The 14,026-nt window shown below is 39.3% G+C and overlaps 1 protein-coding gene across 2 annotated transcripts in view; it reads right to left on the minus strand.

Moving 5' to 3' along the window:
* UBAP2 (ubiquitin associated protein 2) overlaps positions 1-14,026 on the minus strand; it is a 118,583-nt gene that overhangs the window by 53,352 nt on the left and 51,205 nt on the right. For both annotated transcript variants that reach the window (XM_046664225.1, XM_046664226.1), the window contains 4 exons: positions 6,811-6,888; positions 4,721-4,831; positions 3,522-3,675; positions 2,065-2,142 (listed from right to left, as the gene is read on the minus strand). In XM_046664225.1, the coding sequence (XP_046520181.1) occupies positions 2,065-2,142; positions 3,522-3,675; positions 4,721-4,831; positions 6,811-6,888 (421 nt within the window). The remainder of the gene's footprint in view (positions 1-2,064; positions 2,143-3,521; positions 3,676-4,720; positions 4,832-6,810; positions 6,889-14,026) is intronic.

The following is a 14,026-nucleotide window of genomic DNA, read 5'->3' on the forward strand; positions in this document are numbered from 1 at the left end:
GTACTCTGCCTCTCTCAAGACTCAGTTCTCTCACCTGTAAAACGAGAATAACAACAACACAACAATCTTCAGGAAGTTTTACTGGGGAATTAAAGGAAAACACACGTAAATTATGAGCAAAATGCCTACTACACAATAAAGCACATTACGTGTTAGCTATTATTATTTGTTCCATTTTCGTCCACCTCACAGAAAGAAAAACACTCCATAAACAGCTAATTCTAAAGACTCAGGTAAACATCACGAAACTCATTTCACCAAAAAAGTACTGGCAGAACTAGCTACAGCCCTCGACATTGGAGACAAAGCAGAGTCCAGCGCTCCCCAAGCAGACTGCTCTCGCCACAAAGAGAATCACAACGCGGATTGACATATGTTGCGGTCCTCTTCTAGAATTCTGAGAGAAGTCTTTTAAAAACTGAACTATAAAAACCAAGGTAAGGATTATGTTAAGAATTGCAGTCAACCTAAAATCCACTGATAAATAAACTCACCAAAAATGATCAACTCATTGATTTCTACACTTACTAGACGTCACTAAAAAATAAAAAGGAAGACTTTATAAAAGTTCCTTCTAATGCGATGCAATATAGAACACACAACACTACCCATGCTTACCTAAAAAACTGAGCCTGAAGCTCATCTTTTAGGCTAACTTACATTTACAGTAAATACGAGGCTAGAGCAATAAGCTAAATGGCACCACAAGGAACAAAGAGACAAATGCAGAATGTGAAATGTGGCATCCTATAGGACAAACGACATGGTTCTGACAATAAATCGATGGTAAGGAGAAAAAGGAGGTACAAAACAAGGTGGAGAATATCTACTGTAGATTAAAGAGAATCAAAATATGTACTGTATAAATCTTGTCTGGATCTTGAGTCAAAGAAATCAACTACAACAAGACATTTTTTAAATAATCAGGGAAATCTATGTATGAACTGAGTATTAGATAATAAAAGTTTACTGTGATACTTTTAGGTGTGAAAATAGCATCATGGCTACATGTGAAAGTGTCTACATTTTTCAAAGGTGCTTACCAAAGTAATTAGGGGTGAAGCGACCAAAAAAATCTACTTTAAAATATTTCTTCAGAGAAGAAAGGAAGGAAGGAAATAGACATAAGAAAGCAAACATGGCTAAAATCCTTAAGTGGTGTTGAGTGAGGGGACGTGGGGTTCCCCTTTGTTCTCTCCACTTTTGTCTATGCTTGAAATTGATCATAATAAAAAAAAGTCTAGAAAAGGGAATTATAATTAAAATTTGTTAGATAATTCCAATCTTTGACTGTGCCTGGCAAATTAGTACACAATGTTGCCCTCTTCTGATCTCTGGAAATCATTTACGTTTGGTCCATATAGAAGTTTAGTAAATGATAGTTGGGTGAATGAACAGCCAAGGGAGTTAGTCGTACATGTACTACCTACATTATTTCTACACTTACTAGTATTTCTGATCAAATGAAATGCTCATTTGGAGAACAGCCACAAGTGCATTGAAGAACAGATCAAACAAAACGTCCATCAACTCAGGCAGCTTCTCCACTGAACCAAAACAAGGCCTGCACATCATTACATCATGTATCTTGATTTTATAACTCTGAGAAAATTCGGTCACCACTCTAAGAATGCGAAACCACATTCCTGAAGTGGTTTAATGATATCTCAAATTAATAAATGTTAAGAAATGATTACTAACAGAAAACAGGGCAGAGAGGAATCAATAGGTAAATAATTTGAATTTTAAAACCAGTATCACCTGGGTAAAACACAGCTGTTACAGTCCAACACAGGAGAATTTAATAATGACATTTTGGTCAGAGCTTCAAGTTTAAATTATTCGTTTAAAGGACCTTCCCAGCTCATATGAAAACAACCAATAGGTTTCCTCAAAATTACATAACACAAACACCGCATGCATAAGCAGCAGTAAACAAATCAGAAGATTTCAGAAGATGACCCTTCTTTCAGAGCACCGTGCCACACCTTAGCCAAAGGTCAGAATAGCAACAGCCCACCTCTCCTTCTGGTCACAGGCAACTCCCTCCTCCTACCCTCTTACCTCTACCACGGGCTCGCTTGCCACGGTCTGAAGGCTTGTCCCCTTGATTGCAATCGATTCCATTCTCTTCGCCTCTAACTAAGAAAGAAAAGAGCACCCCTTGTACATAATCATACCAGACAGCTACTAGAGACGAGGACAAAAAGGTTTTTTTTAAAGTCTAAAATTTAACCACAGGGTTCGAAAAACAGTGGGGAAAAAAAAAATAAGTAAGAGTGGCCCAAAAACTGAACGACAGCACATCTTGCTTAATTCATAGGTGAAAATTCTGAGAAGAAATCACAATGATATGCCACTTCTTTCTTCTATTTAGATTTGCCCTCCCTTAAAGTAAGTTTGCTTCAGAAAACCCCCCTTGTTATGCAACTATGTAAGGCACCCCAAAATGTGCTCATTGCTTAGGCTCAAAGCCTGGAAAGGTATAGAATAGCAGAACAGCAATACCAAGGAAATATGAAGTTGCTGGAAAAATTAGTGTGCAAGACAGGTATTTCCAGGATGCTGTCCACAAGATGCCAACACAGTCTTTTCTTCTCCTCATCCCTATATTGGTATTAATTATATAATACATAAATTTTCTGAGCATTAGTGGCATAGCTTGCTCCCCTCACCTCTTTCAGGGCTTTCCTCCCACAAATCGTCAGTGAAGCCTTCCTTGGCCACTCCATTTAAATTTGCCAAACCTCTCCCTATAATCCCTATCTTTCTGCCTTTGTTCTTCCCAATAGCATAATTTCTACGTAACACCATTAAAATATTATAATATTAATATGAAATACACTCTCTTTTTTATTGTTACATCTCACTCTATCTCCATTAAAAGCTAAGTTTTAGGAGGGCAAAGATTTCTACCTATTGTATCCATTGCTGTATGCCTCTAAGAGTACATGCTACATGGTAGGTACTCAAGAAATATCTGTGGAATAAATAAATAAACCAGCGGAAGTCTCTAAGGTGATACGTTAAATATTTCCATTTTATTCATTTACAATTTATCTACTTTGGTATGTCTGCACAGCAGGTAGTGAGTGTTGTTTTGGGTGAATGATGCCAAAATCTGGGTCAAAGGGAAAGTACTGCACAAGTCTTCTCTATTCAACAACCCTTCCTCTCGATCCAACCCTCGTCTGTACAGTAAGTCACTGTAAGTGGGGAAGAATAAACAGCTTCGTCTGTTAATAAATGAAAAACCTCCCTTAAAATTAGACATGCACTTGATTCATAATAGCAGGCAGTCTTAAGACGTACAACAGCCCAGGTCGGTGCTGATATGAAACTGCATCAGTTAGGATGCTAAGGAACTGCATAGTTGTAGCTCAGTACTAAGTGTTAACTATAATAACAAATGCTGCATTGAGAAACTGAATTTACGGGCATTTGTTGGACCACTCTTTCAGCTTTTCAGTATGCATGACAATTTTCATAATACGAAGTTGAGGATAAAGGTCTGTGCTTACATTCTCTCCCACGATTGCCAACTCTTCCTTTCCGGTTGTTGTTTCCACGTCCACGATTCACTTCTCTCTCACTTCTCTTCTCTCTATTTTCTTTGTTTTCTGAACTTTCTTTTCCGAAATTCTTCTTCTTCCCTCCTACAGTCTCCCATGAAGTCTATCAAAGATAAGAGTTGTCATTCAAAGTGTGTACAATTACCAAGGGTGTGTGCATGTATCTTTCAAACCTAATTACCTATGCTTGCTCCCTACCATTTTAATTCTTTTCCATAGAGTTCTACTTTCTGATGATAAAGACAGCAAACCACTTGCTAAGCTCCTGTTGCTATATAGAGCACAAAAGATTACAGCAACTAGCTGAATGACATACACTATATGCTGTCCCACCAAAGAGGCTTTTCCTATGTTGATCTAAGAATAAAGTAAATGCCATTTCCCCAAGTTCCCACTCTCTGCCACCCCCATCTACCTCAGTAGTAAGCCTTCAACCTGTTAATACACCAATTAGCTCAAAGACTACAAAATTACACAAAATGATGCCCTAAAATCTCAGGAATACAACTTTCCCTATTCAGTTATCCAAAGAAACCATGTAAAAACTTTTAACAGTACACAAATAAAATTTGAGGTTTGGGGCCAGCCCCGTGGTAGAGTGGTTAAGTTCACACACTCCACTTTGGTGGCCCAGGGTTTTGCCAGTTTGGATCCTGGGCGCGGACATGGCACTGCTCATCAAGCCATGCTGAGGCAGTGTCCCACATGCCACAATCAGAAGGACCAACAACTAAAAAATATACAACTATGTACAGGGGGGCTTTGGGGAGAAAAAGGAAAAGTAAAATCTTTAAAAAAATAAAATAAAATAAAAGATGAATAGAATAAAAAGCAGCGGAGCCAAGAGAAGTTTTTCAGGTGGTAAAAATGTCGACATGTCCACAGAATTTTGGAAACTATGTAAGGCTGGAGCAGATGACCAAGTTCTCTTTTGAGTCTTCAGATTCTATGACTTCATGAAAAAACCATATATAACAAAAACAATAATTTCAGGTTCGTGTTCTTTCTGGTCTTAAAACAAATATGGAATTGCAGCCATACTCCCCTCCACCACCACCCACCACGCTACCCCAAATAAGGTGAAGCTGAAAATGCAGTATGGAATTGGAGACAAATCTTAGCACTGCAAATCTATTAATAATACTTACCGTGTCTGAATTCCCTTCCAGCAATATATTAATAGCTTTGTTCACATCTCCATTACAGTCATGAAGGGCCACTATGCATTCATCCTGATTTTTTCCTGTCACTTCCATAAGCTGTTGAAATTATAAGAAAATCGTTAGGGGGACCCAGAAATGGCACTTGATATTAATTTTGAGGTTCTTCTATATAAGACAGAAATTATGCAATCCTCCCACATGAAGATGGCCTCTTCCAGATGCTGAGCTTACAATTCAAGAACAAACAGGTTTATCTGTTTTTTGTAGCCACCCCATGTCTTTTCACCAATCCCGGCAGAGTCAAACTACAAATCAACCCTTCTCCAAGCTGACCAAGTATCAGACTATTAATCAGCAACACACACATGTATATACCAACATTCTCAGAATACTCAAGATTGGCTATCAGACTGCTCAAACTTAGTTCAGTGGCCTGGGAGTCCCAAAATTCTGAACTACTCACATATTATTAAATGGGACTATATGTTTCCCAAAGACCAAGTGTATGTGGCTGCCATTAACAGAACATCCCATCCAACTGTTTTGCACAGGACAACGTTCCCTACCTGGGCTACCACTGCTTGGATTAGAACACTCCACATACGTAATACGTTTTAACACCTCAGGGCTCATGAGTGGAATTCTGCAGCTATCACAAACACACTCCTAGACCTTTTCTCGAGCAGCTTCAATAGGGTGCTATGTTTGAAGTAATCAAAGAAATCTCCTCAGTGCATTCTCTTTAACAAGGAAAAATAAGCTACTTAACATTTTCATCACAAGAAACAATCACAGATTAGGCACAATACAAGTTTCTCAATGATCAGTGAATAAATGTATGATTTACGTATCCGCTGTGTTTTAACTACATGTAACTACTTTAGTATGTACTAGCTGCACTGCAACATGGTTTGACCCCAATACTTGAATTGATTTGTCTGTGGTCAAAAAACAAATTAACAGCAAAGCCCGTTTGGAATCGGGTCTCCTGATCTCATGAAAACAGCTTGCTGCTCCTCACCGTTCTGTCTCTGTTTCTTCCCTGTGTTACGCACCCAACCTTCTACACTCTCTTCAGCTTTCCAGTGCTTTGGTCTTTGGATATCTACTAATAATGTCAGGTTTTTATCAATGATCTATACTAACCCAATACTTGTCAAATGCAATTGTTAAGATGCACAGTAAGCATCAAAATTCCCCTGGTGACTGGATTAGTAAGAGAAAGAACTAAAGTAAAAATTTTAAACTCTGAACTCCACGACCAGTGTTCTTTCTTGTGTATCTGCTACGTTGTTTAGATAAAAGGTAGTATAACATGTAAAAGTATGTCTCACGCTGTACATAAACCTCATTCCAGAGAATGAGTTCTATAATTTTAATAAATCCTTTTCATGGCCTTCCAAAAATATTACCATTAGCCTGATGACAGCCACTATAAGTAAGAACAAAGAGTTTACATAGTAAAGGGCTAGAGAGTTCACTGTGGGACATTCGCTCCAAGGAACACGTACTGGCAGACCTCTACCAAAAGTTGGACCAAGGTTAAGGGTTATAGCTTGGTTTCTAGAATCTTGAAGAGAAAAGAAGTCTTATGAGGAAAGAAGGATTTGAAATTAATATTAAGTTATCAAAAAGGCCTCTCATTAAAATCCTAAATGAAGACATCATTGTACGATTTAATTTTCCTAGTTTTCCAATATGTTTGGCATCACCACCACGTATGAAAAGGCAATTCAGCTCTTCCTTAACATTAAACAAAATTTTCTGAGAACTTGCCAAACACTAAGTATACTTTCTATACACAGGTATAGACAACGTCAATGTGTTTTCACAAATGTCTAGCTCATGGTTCACATGTAACACTAGTAACTCAGAAAGATTCTACTGCCACGAGGATGAACATATTCAATTCCTTCATTCTAGTCACCAATACAGGCATTTAATCACAAGCTAAAACCAATTAGTTGAGAAAAAGCAAGAAGCATACTTTAAAATTAAAATCTCTAATGAAATTGTCTTTCTAAGCAAATAAGAATAGATTACAAAAAAGGACAGTATCCTTTGCCAGAACATACCTGTTTCACTTTAGCTTCAAACTCTGAATCATTTTTATCGAAGATCACTTGAGCGAGACGCATCTGTTCAGCTGTTGCCTGGAAAGCACACACGACTGTTAAAGATTTGAGCATCAAAAATATAAGTTAGATGCCAAAATCTGGTGCAAACAGATAAACACTCTGAAGTAAAACAGCACTATGGTAATAGACATATTGGTTAACTACATCCTTTTTTTTTTTAAGATTGGCACCTGAGCTAACAACTGTTGCCTATCTTTTTTTTTCTGCTGCTTCCTCCCCAAATCCCCCCAGGACACAGTTGTATATTTTTAGTTGTGGGTCCTTCTAGTTGTGGCATGTGGGGACGCTGCCCCAGTGTGGCCTGATGAGCGGTGCCATGTGCATGCCTAGGATCGCAACCAGCAAAACCCTGGGCCACCGCAGCAGAATGTGCAAACTTAACCACTTGGCCACGGGGCTCGCCCCATGATTAACTATATTCTTAAAGACCTCAACAAGGTCCCATCCTTTGGCCAAGTGACCTAAAGTTATTGTTCATCTTCCTTGGCCATGTGACTCATTTGAATTTTCCTTCCCTCGGGGAGATGGAGTAAAAAGTACAAGAAAAAGTGCAAGAGGGGCCGGCCTGGTGGCTCAGCAGTTAGGTTTGCACGTTCCACTTCGGCAGCCCAGGGTTCGCCGGTTGGGATCCCGGGTACGGACATGGCACCACTTGGCAAGCCGTGCTGCGGCAGGCGTCCCACATATAAAGTAGAAGATGGGCACGGATGTTAGTTCAGGGCCAGTCTTCCTCAGCAAAAAGAGGAGGATTGGTGGCAGATGTTTGCTCAGGGCTAATCTTCCTCAAAACAAAAAAAATAGTGGAAGAACAGGAAGGGGTGGAAACTGCCACAACATAAGCTTAGAACCATCCTTGCTGTCAAAAAGCAAAAAAGGTCTGCTGTCAACCCTAAAAAGGTATTCTAGGAGCCGGCCCAGTGGCATAGTGGTTAAGTTCACGTGCTCCACTTTGGTAGCCAGGGGTTCGCAGGTTCGCATCCCAGGCACAGACCTACCACCGCTTGCAAAGCCACACTGTGGCAGCATCCCACATAAAGTACAGGAAGACTGGCACAGACGTCAGTTTAAGAGAAAAGGCTGTATGTATCTAAATAAAATTGTTTTTAACCACAATAAAAACAACAGTTTTAACAAAATTTGTAAAAAAGAAACTTTCAAGCACTAGTCACCTCTGCAGAAAACTCCTTTCCAGTTGCTTTTTTCACTCAAAATCCTTTTAAAAAAAACAAATTACTGAATTTTTGAGGTTTCCTTTTGTGATATTTTTGGCAACAAAAAATTAGGCATAAAAAAAAGTTACTCTTTTCTGCAGTGTTAATAGTAATCTATCAATTTGGTTTCTTAGCTTTGACAAAGGTACCATGACTACGACAACAGGGAAAGTAGGTGAGGAGTATACAGGAACATCTGTTCGACCTCTGTGCAACTTTCTGGTAAATCTACAATTACTCCAAATTAGTTTATTGGAAAAGTGACCCTTGTTAGCTAAAATCTATACTAACTCGCAACATCAATATTTAAAAAGTTAAACAGCTTAAATTATTGAATGATCCTAGAAAAAAAAACCTACAAAGGATCTAATAATAAACAATTTTTAACACACATTCATTTCAAAGAATCTCGCCTGAGGAAGGAGAGTGGGGCAGTTCTGTTAGTATTTTTGGCATTGTAAAAACACTTTTCCCAAGGGCTTCCCGGTCCATGTGGGTGGCTGATTGTACCAGCTCCAGCCAACTTTGGCCTGTTCCCTCCAATCTAATTGCCAATCCTGTCACCCTAGCCTAGGCCTGCTGTGGCCTCAGTTTACCTGCTGCAGATACACCAGAAAGATCTCTGTACAGAAACTCAGTGTGTGTACGTGCTGCAAATTTTACCTCAATCCTCCCCAGTATCCACAAGGGCCCTACCTACACTCTCACTACACCTGCATGCACATCAGACACTCATTCCTGTGACCCATAACCGACTGACAAGTCCCAGCACTGCGCCAAAGGACCAGAGGCGTGAACTCACTGAGTGAAAGGGAAAAACAAAGGACCACAGGACGCTTCCACATGACACATTTGGGTTTTGGGTAAAGGCAACCTTTCAGGAATGAAAGTAAACCATTGATGCCTCTGGTGCTGAACGCCTACGATTAATTTTTGCCCCATTTCCCTAATACCAATACCTTCAACTCCCAGAGTCTCAAACCTAAAAATTCTATGTTACTCATATTCATTCAGCCTTGCTCCAATCCAAACATACTAACGCTCATCGCTTCCCATTAAATTTCCTTAAATTACAAAATTTTCACACACCCCACAAAAAATTCCAATGACCCATAACGTAATCTTCTAGTACCAAAACTACTTATTTGCCACTTACGTATTTTTCTGTGATGTCAAAAACAGAATACGAAACATACTACTTTGTAGGCAGACACACACACAATGTGTGAGTATTGATATCATAGCGTTTATTGGCTACATAACAATTCCACTGGATAGGTCCTGCATTTTACTTACTCTACAGATTTTTCATTACTACCTAAACACTACGAAGATCCACTCTTACATGTACATTTGTATACAAATCCATGATAGCTTTCTTAGAATAAATACAAAGATGTGAAACCAGGGAACCAAAGAAATGTCTAGAAAAATGTTAAAAGCAGTTTCACACCATCTGCTCAAAAATACTCTGCATAAAGGCTGCAAAGATTTATATTCCACCAGCAGTGTAGATGAGCCTGCTTCCTCAAAATTTCCCAACTTAAAACAAAAAGTGAATTTAAACAATGAAAAATGGTCTGATTTGGTTTAATTTTTATTGCTTAGATCACTAGCAAGGGTAAACTTTTAAAAATATACTAATACAGCAATGATAAAAAAAGACTAAGAGGGAAGCAGTGGAGCTAGATCTTCATTTCACATGCAGCACAGTAAAGATAAGTGCCAACAAGAATCATGAACGAATGCTAATTCTATGGGGGAAATTTCCAGGAGGAGGAGCAGGCTATTTATACATGATCTCAAAGCGTCTCCACAAAGATTATTTTTTCTCTGCTAGTTGAAACATAGTAAAAATAAATTAGAGGAAACGGGCAAAACTTGGACTGAACGATCAAATGCAACATCCTCAATGAGGGGCAGATAGACATCATGTGACTCCCTTGTGGTACTCTGAGAAATACTCAGCGTCAGTTACATAGTATTCCAATGAGAGATCTATAACCTGAATCTAATCATGAGGAAAACATCAGACAAACTCAAACTGAAGAATATTTTATAGAATAACTGGCCTGCATTTCTTCAAATTTGCCAATATAATGGAAGACAAAGAAAGGCTGAGAACTGCTCCAGATTAATGGAGACTAAAGAGACATGTCCAACAAATGGCACATATGATGATTCTATACTGAAAGGGAAAACGTGCTAAAAAGGACATTACTAGGGTAGTTGACACTATTGAAGTAAGTGAAAATTCCACACTGACAAAATTGGAACATGAACTGTAGGGAACATTGTAGCAATGTTAAATTTACAAAATTTGATAATGGAACCGTGTTTGTATAATGGAACATCCTGGTTCTTAGGAAATACACACTTAAAGGGTAAAAGGCAAAAATGTATTTAATAAACTTTCAAATGGCTCAGAACCATAAATGTGTGTATATAGACACAAAAATACAGAAAAAAGAATATGACAGAGCAAAAGTGGCACCATGTTAAAAATCTGGTAAAGGGTCTATGAGAGTTATCTACACTACTCTTGCAAATTTAAAGCAAAACCAAAATCCCATGGACAACGATATATAACAAAATTAGGCAACAAAGTATCCTCACAAACCTCAAAATACAAATACGTGAAGAAAAACCACCAACAGATACCATATCTGCACGTATCAATTTGTGCCACATGAAGTAAACAGAGGCAAGCCATGGGGTGTCTGACTGGTCTAAGAACAGGAAAACCCCAAAGTAGCCAAGAGGTACTCACTGGAAAGTAAGGTGGGCCGATTTGAGAACAGCAGCTAGCACTACAGGGTTCTGATGACTGCAAGAGCAAGCAGCGTGCCAGCACTGCAGAAAGGGTTTAAGAGACTGGGGTAACCATCACAAACTCTTGAAATCAACCAGCTCCCATCAGGAGAAACTACTAGGAGTAGAATCAAAACTGAGCCACATCTACAGGAAAGGGAAAAAAGGTCCATGGTCAGGGAAAAGAACAGAGCCGGGAAAACTTAGAGAGCAAGCCAACACAATTACACAGAAAAGAGGAAACATTCAGAAGTTAGAAAATCCGCTCTGCACCATGTGGCCGTCTAACAGCCCAAGAAACTCACGACAAACAATAGAAACCAAAGGTCAAATCCCATACGAAGTTATTACAAGAGGAAAACAATCACCCATGACAGCACGCCAGACAAGTGCCCAGAGAACACAGCCAGGCTGCTAGCTTCCAGTTCAAAATGCACTGAGATATGGAGCAAGAAGAAAACTGTAACGAGACACGAAGAATAGCGTATGTCTGAGTGTTTCTAATTCCAAAATGAAACTGAAGACTAAACGAGAAGGAACACAAAATAAACTTTTAACAGTTAATGCCTCAAGAGAAATATAAGGTGAAAGGGGAAAATATTTAAAGTAAAAAAGAAGGGCCAGTCTGGTGGCACAGCAGTTAAGTTTGCGTGTTCCACGTCAGCAGGCCAGGGTTCACTGGTTCAGATCCCGGGTACAGACATGGCACCGCTTGTCAAGCCATGCTGTGGTGGCATCCCACATATAAAGTAGAGGAAGATAGGCATAGATGTTAGCTCAGGGCCAGTCTTCCTCAGCAAAAAGAGGAGGATTGGTGGCACATGTTGGCTTAGGGTTAATGTTCCTCAAAAAAAAGAAAAGAAAAGAAAAAATAAGTAAAGTAAAAAAAACTCTTTTTAAAAAGGAAAAAGAAAAGAAGTGAAAAGATAAGAAGGAATAAGAGAAAAGGAAGTGTCACATATTGAACAGAAGCAAAAAACCTAACCTGAACCTGTGGAAAATACAAACCTCTGAAGAAGAAAACGACAGAAATGGGAGAGTACAAATGTTTAAAACCAAAATTCAGGGGCCGGCGGCCTGTGGTGCAGTGGTTAAGTTCACATGTTCCACCGAAGTAGCCAGGTTCACTGGTTTGGATCCCAGATGTGGACCTACACCCCGCTTGTCAAGCCGTGCTGTCGCAGGCATCCCGTATATAAAGTAGAGGAAGATGGGTATGGATGTTAGCTCAGGGCCAGTCTTCCTCAGGAAAAAGAGGAGGATTGGCAGTAGATCTTAGCTCAGGGCTAATCTTCCTCAATCAATCAATCAATCAATAAAATTTAAAAAAAAAATTCAGGGGCTGGCCCCGTGGTCCAGTGGTTAAGTTCACACTCTGCTTCAGCGGCCCAGGGTTTCACCGGTTCAGATCCCGGGCACAGACATGGCACCGCTCATCAAGCCATGCTCATCCCACATGCCACAACTAGAACGACCTACAACTAGAAAATACAACTGTGTACTAGTGTGCTTTGGGGAGAAGAAGAAAAAAACAAAGAAGAGTGGCAACAGACGTTAGCTCAGGTGCCAATCTTTAAAAGGAAAAGAACCAAAATTCAAGAAAAATGTCTGGAAAGCAAATAAAATGATGCTTAAATATGTGAAAGAAAACACATCATACCTGAGAATATCTACCCATAACAACCCACACTGAGACATTTTCTAGGAAAAGACCTGGGCTCTAAAGGAAAAAAAACCATTGAGCCACAGGCAGAAACGGCAAGAGGCTTATAAGGGAAAGAAATGAGACTACCAATAAACTTGTCAAAAGCAGTGCCTTGTGCAAAAAGAAAATAAAGTAACATTTGAGATACTCAAGTAAAGGAAATATGAGCCTAGCATTTAGAGCCTACAAAACTGACTTTATACTCAAGTATAAAGGGCATCAATTCTTACCAGCAGCAAACAATGCAGGGAAAATTATTCCCATGAGCCTCTCCTGAAAAATCAACAGCACATTGGCTTTTAGACAACCGAAATAACTAGAGACACTGACGTAAGTATTAATGATGACTATTAAGCACATACTCATTGTAGAAATAAAACTAAATGATGGCCAAAGGGAGAAGTATACAATGGGTACATGAACTGAGTACGCAGATATAGTACAACTATTTCAAAAGGAGGAGAGTGGAGAATCTCTGCAACTTCCAGATGGCTTGTTGGCTGTGCCCTAAAGCAGTCGGGGCACCACCCTGTCCTCCAGGCTGGCATTGGCTGCCACATTATCATTTTTTCACTTGAGAGCCACCTCTATCAAGTAAAACATACTTTTAAGGATATAAATGAGGTGGCCTTGTGTTAACACTATCACAGGAAAAAATATGTATTATCTGTCACATGGAACAAAGCAGGTGACAAACTATTGAACTCCACCAGAGTGACTAATTTATTGTAGATAAACAAAAATGCTGGCTGTGTAATGGCATAATTGACAGCTGACAATATAATACAGGAAATATGAGCCTACCATTTAGAGCCTACATCACTGATTTTATACTCAAATATAGTTCTGTCCACTGGGGAGACCTGTAAACAATGACCAACCCAGTAATGATAAATATGATCAATTACCAAGTTGAGGTCTTTAAATACCATTTCCCACTAAAAGATGCCAGGGTTCCGTAGAGCAATGGCTAATTCAAGGTACAAAGCAGGAAGTGTACAAGATAAGTCTGGAATATCCTATACCAGTTTCTTACTAGGATCAAATCAAAAAAGCACTCAGGAGGCAAACTGCAGAGATTTTCACTGGCCAAAGACAGGATAATTAGAACTTCAGAAAGGATAATAACTAGAAATAACTGAAACTCATCAATCATCAATGTTTAAATCCACAAATTCATAGTGATATTTTTTTAAATATTAATTATTCACCTTTGGAGGATGATAGGTAACCAATTTAATTATTTTAAAAACTGATAGGGGCCAGCCCGATGGAGCAGCGGTTAAGTGCAGAGGTTATGCTTCGGCAGCCCAGGGTTCGCCGGTTAGGATCCCAGGTGCAGACATGGCACTGCTTGGCAAGCCATGCTGTGGCAGGCATCCCACATAGAAAGGAGAGGAAGATGGGCATGGATGTTAGCTCAGGG

The sequence above is a fragment of the Equus quagga genome, chromosome 6 (genome assembly GCF_021613505.1).
Source record: "Equus quagga isolate Etosha38 chromosome 6, UCLA_HA_Equagga_1.0, whole genome shotgun sequence".
Taxonomy (NCBI): domain Eukaryota; kingdom Metazoa; phylum Chordata; class Mammalia; order Perissodactyla; family Equidae; genus Equus; species Equus quagga.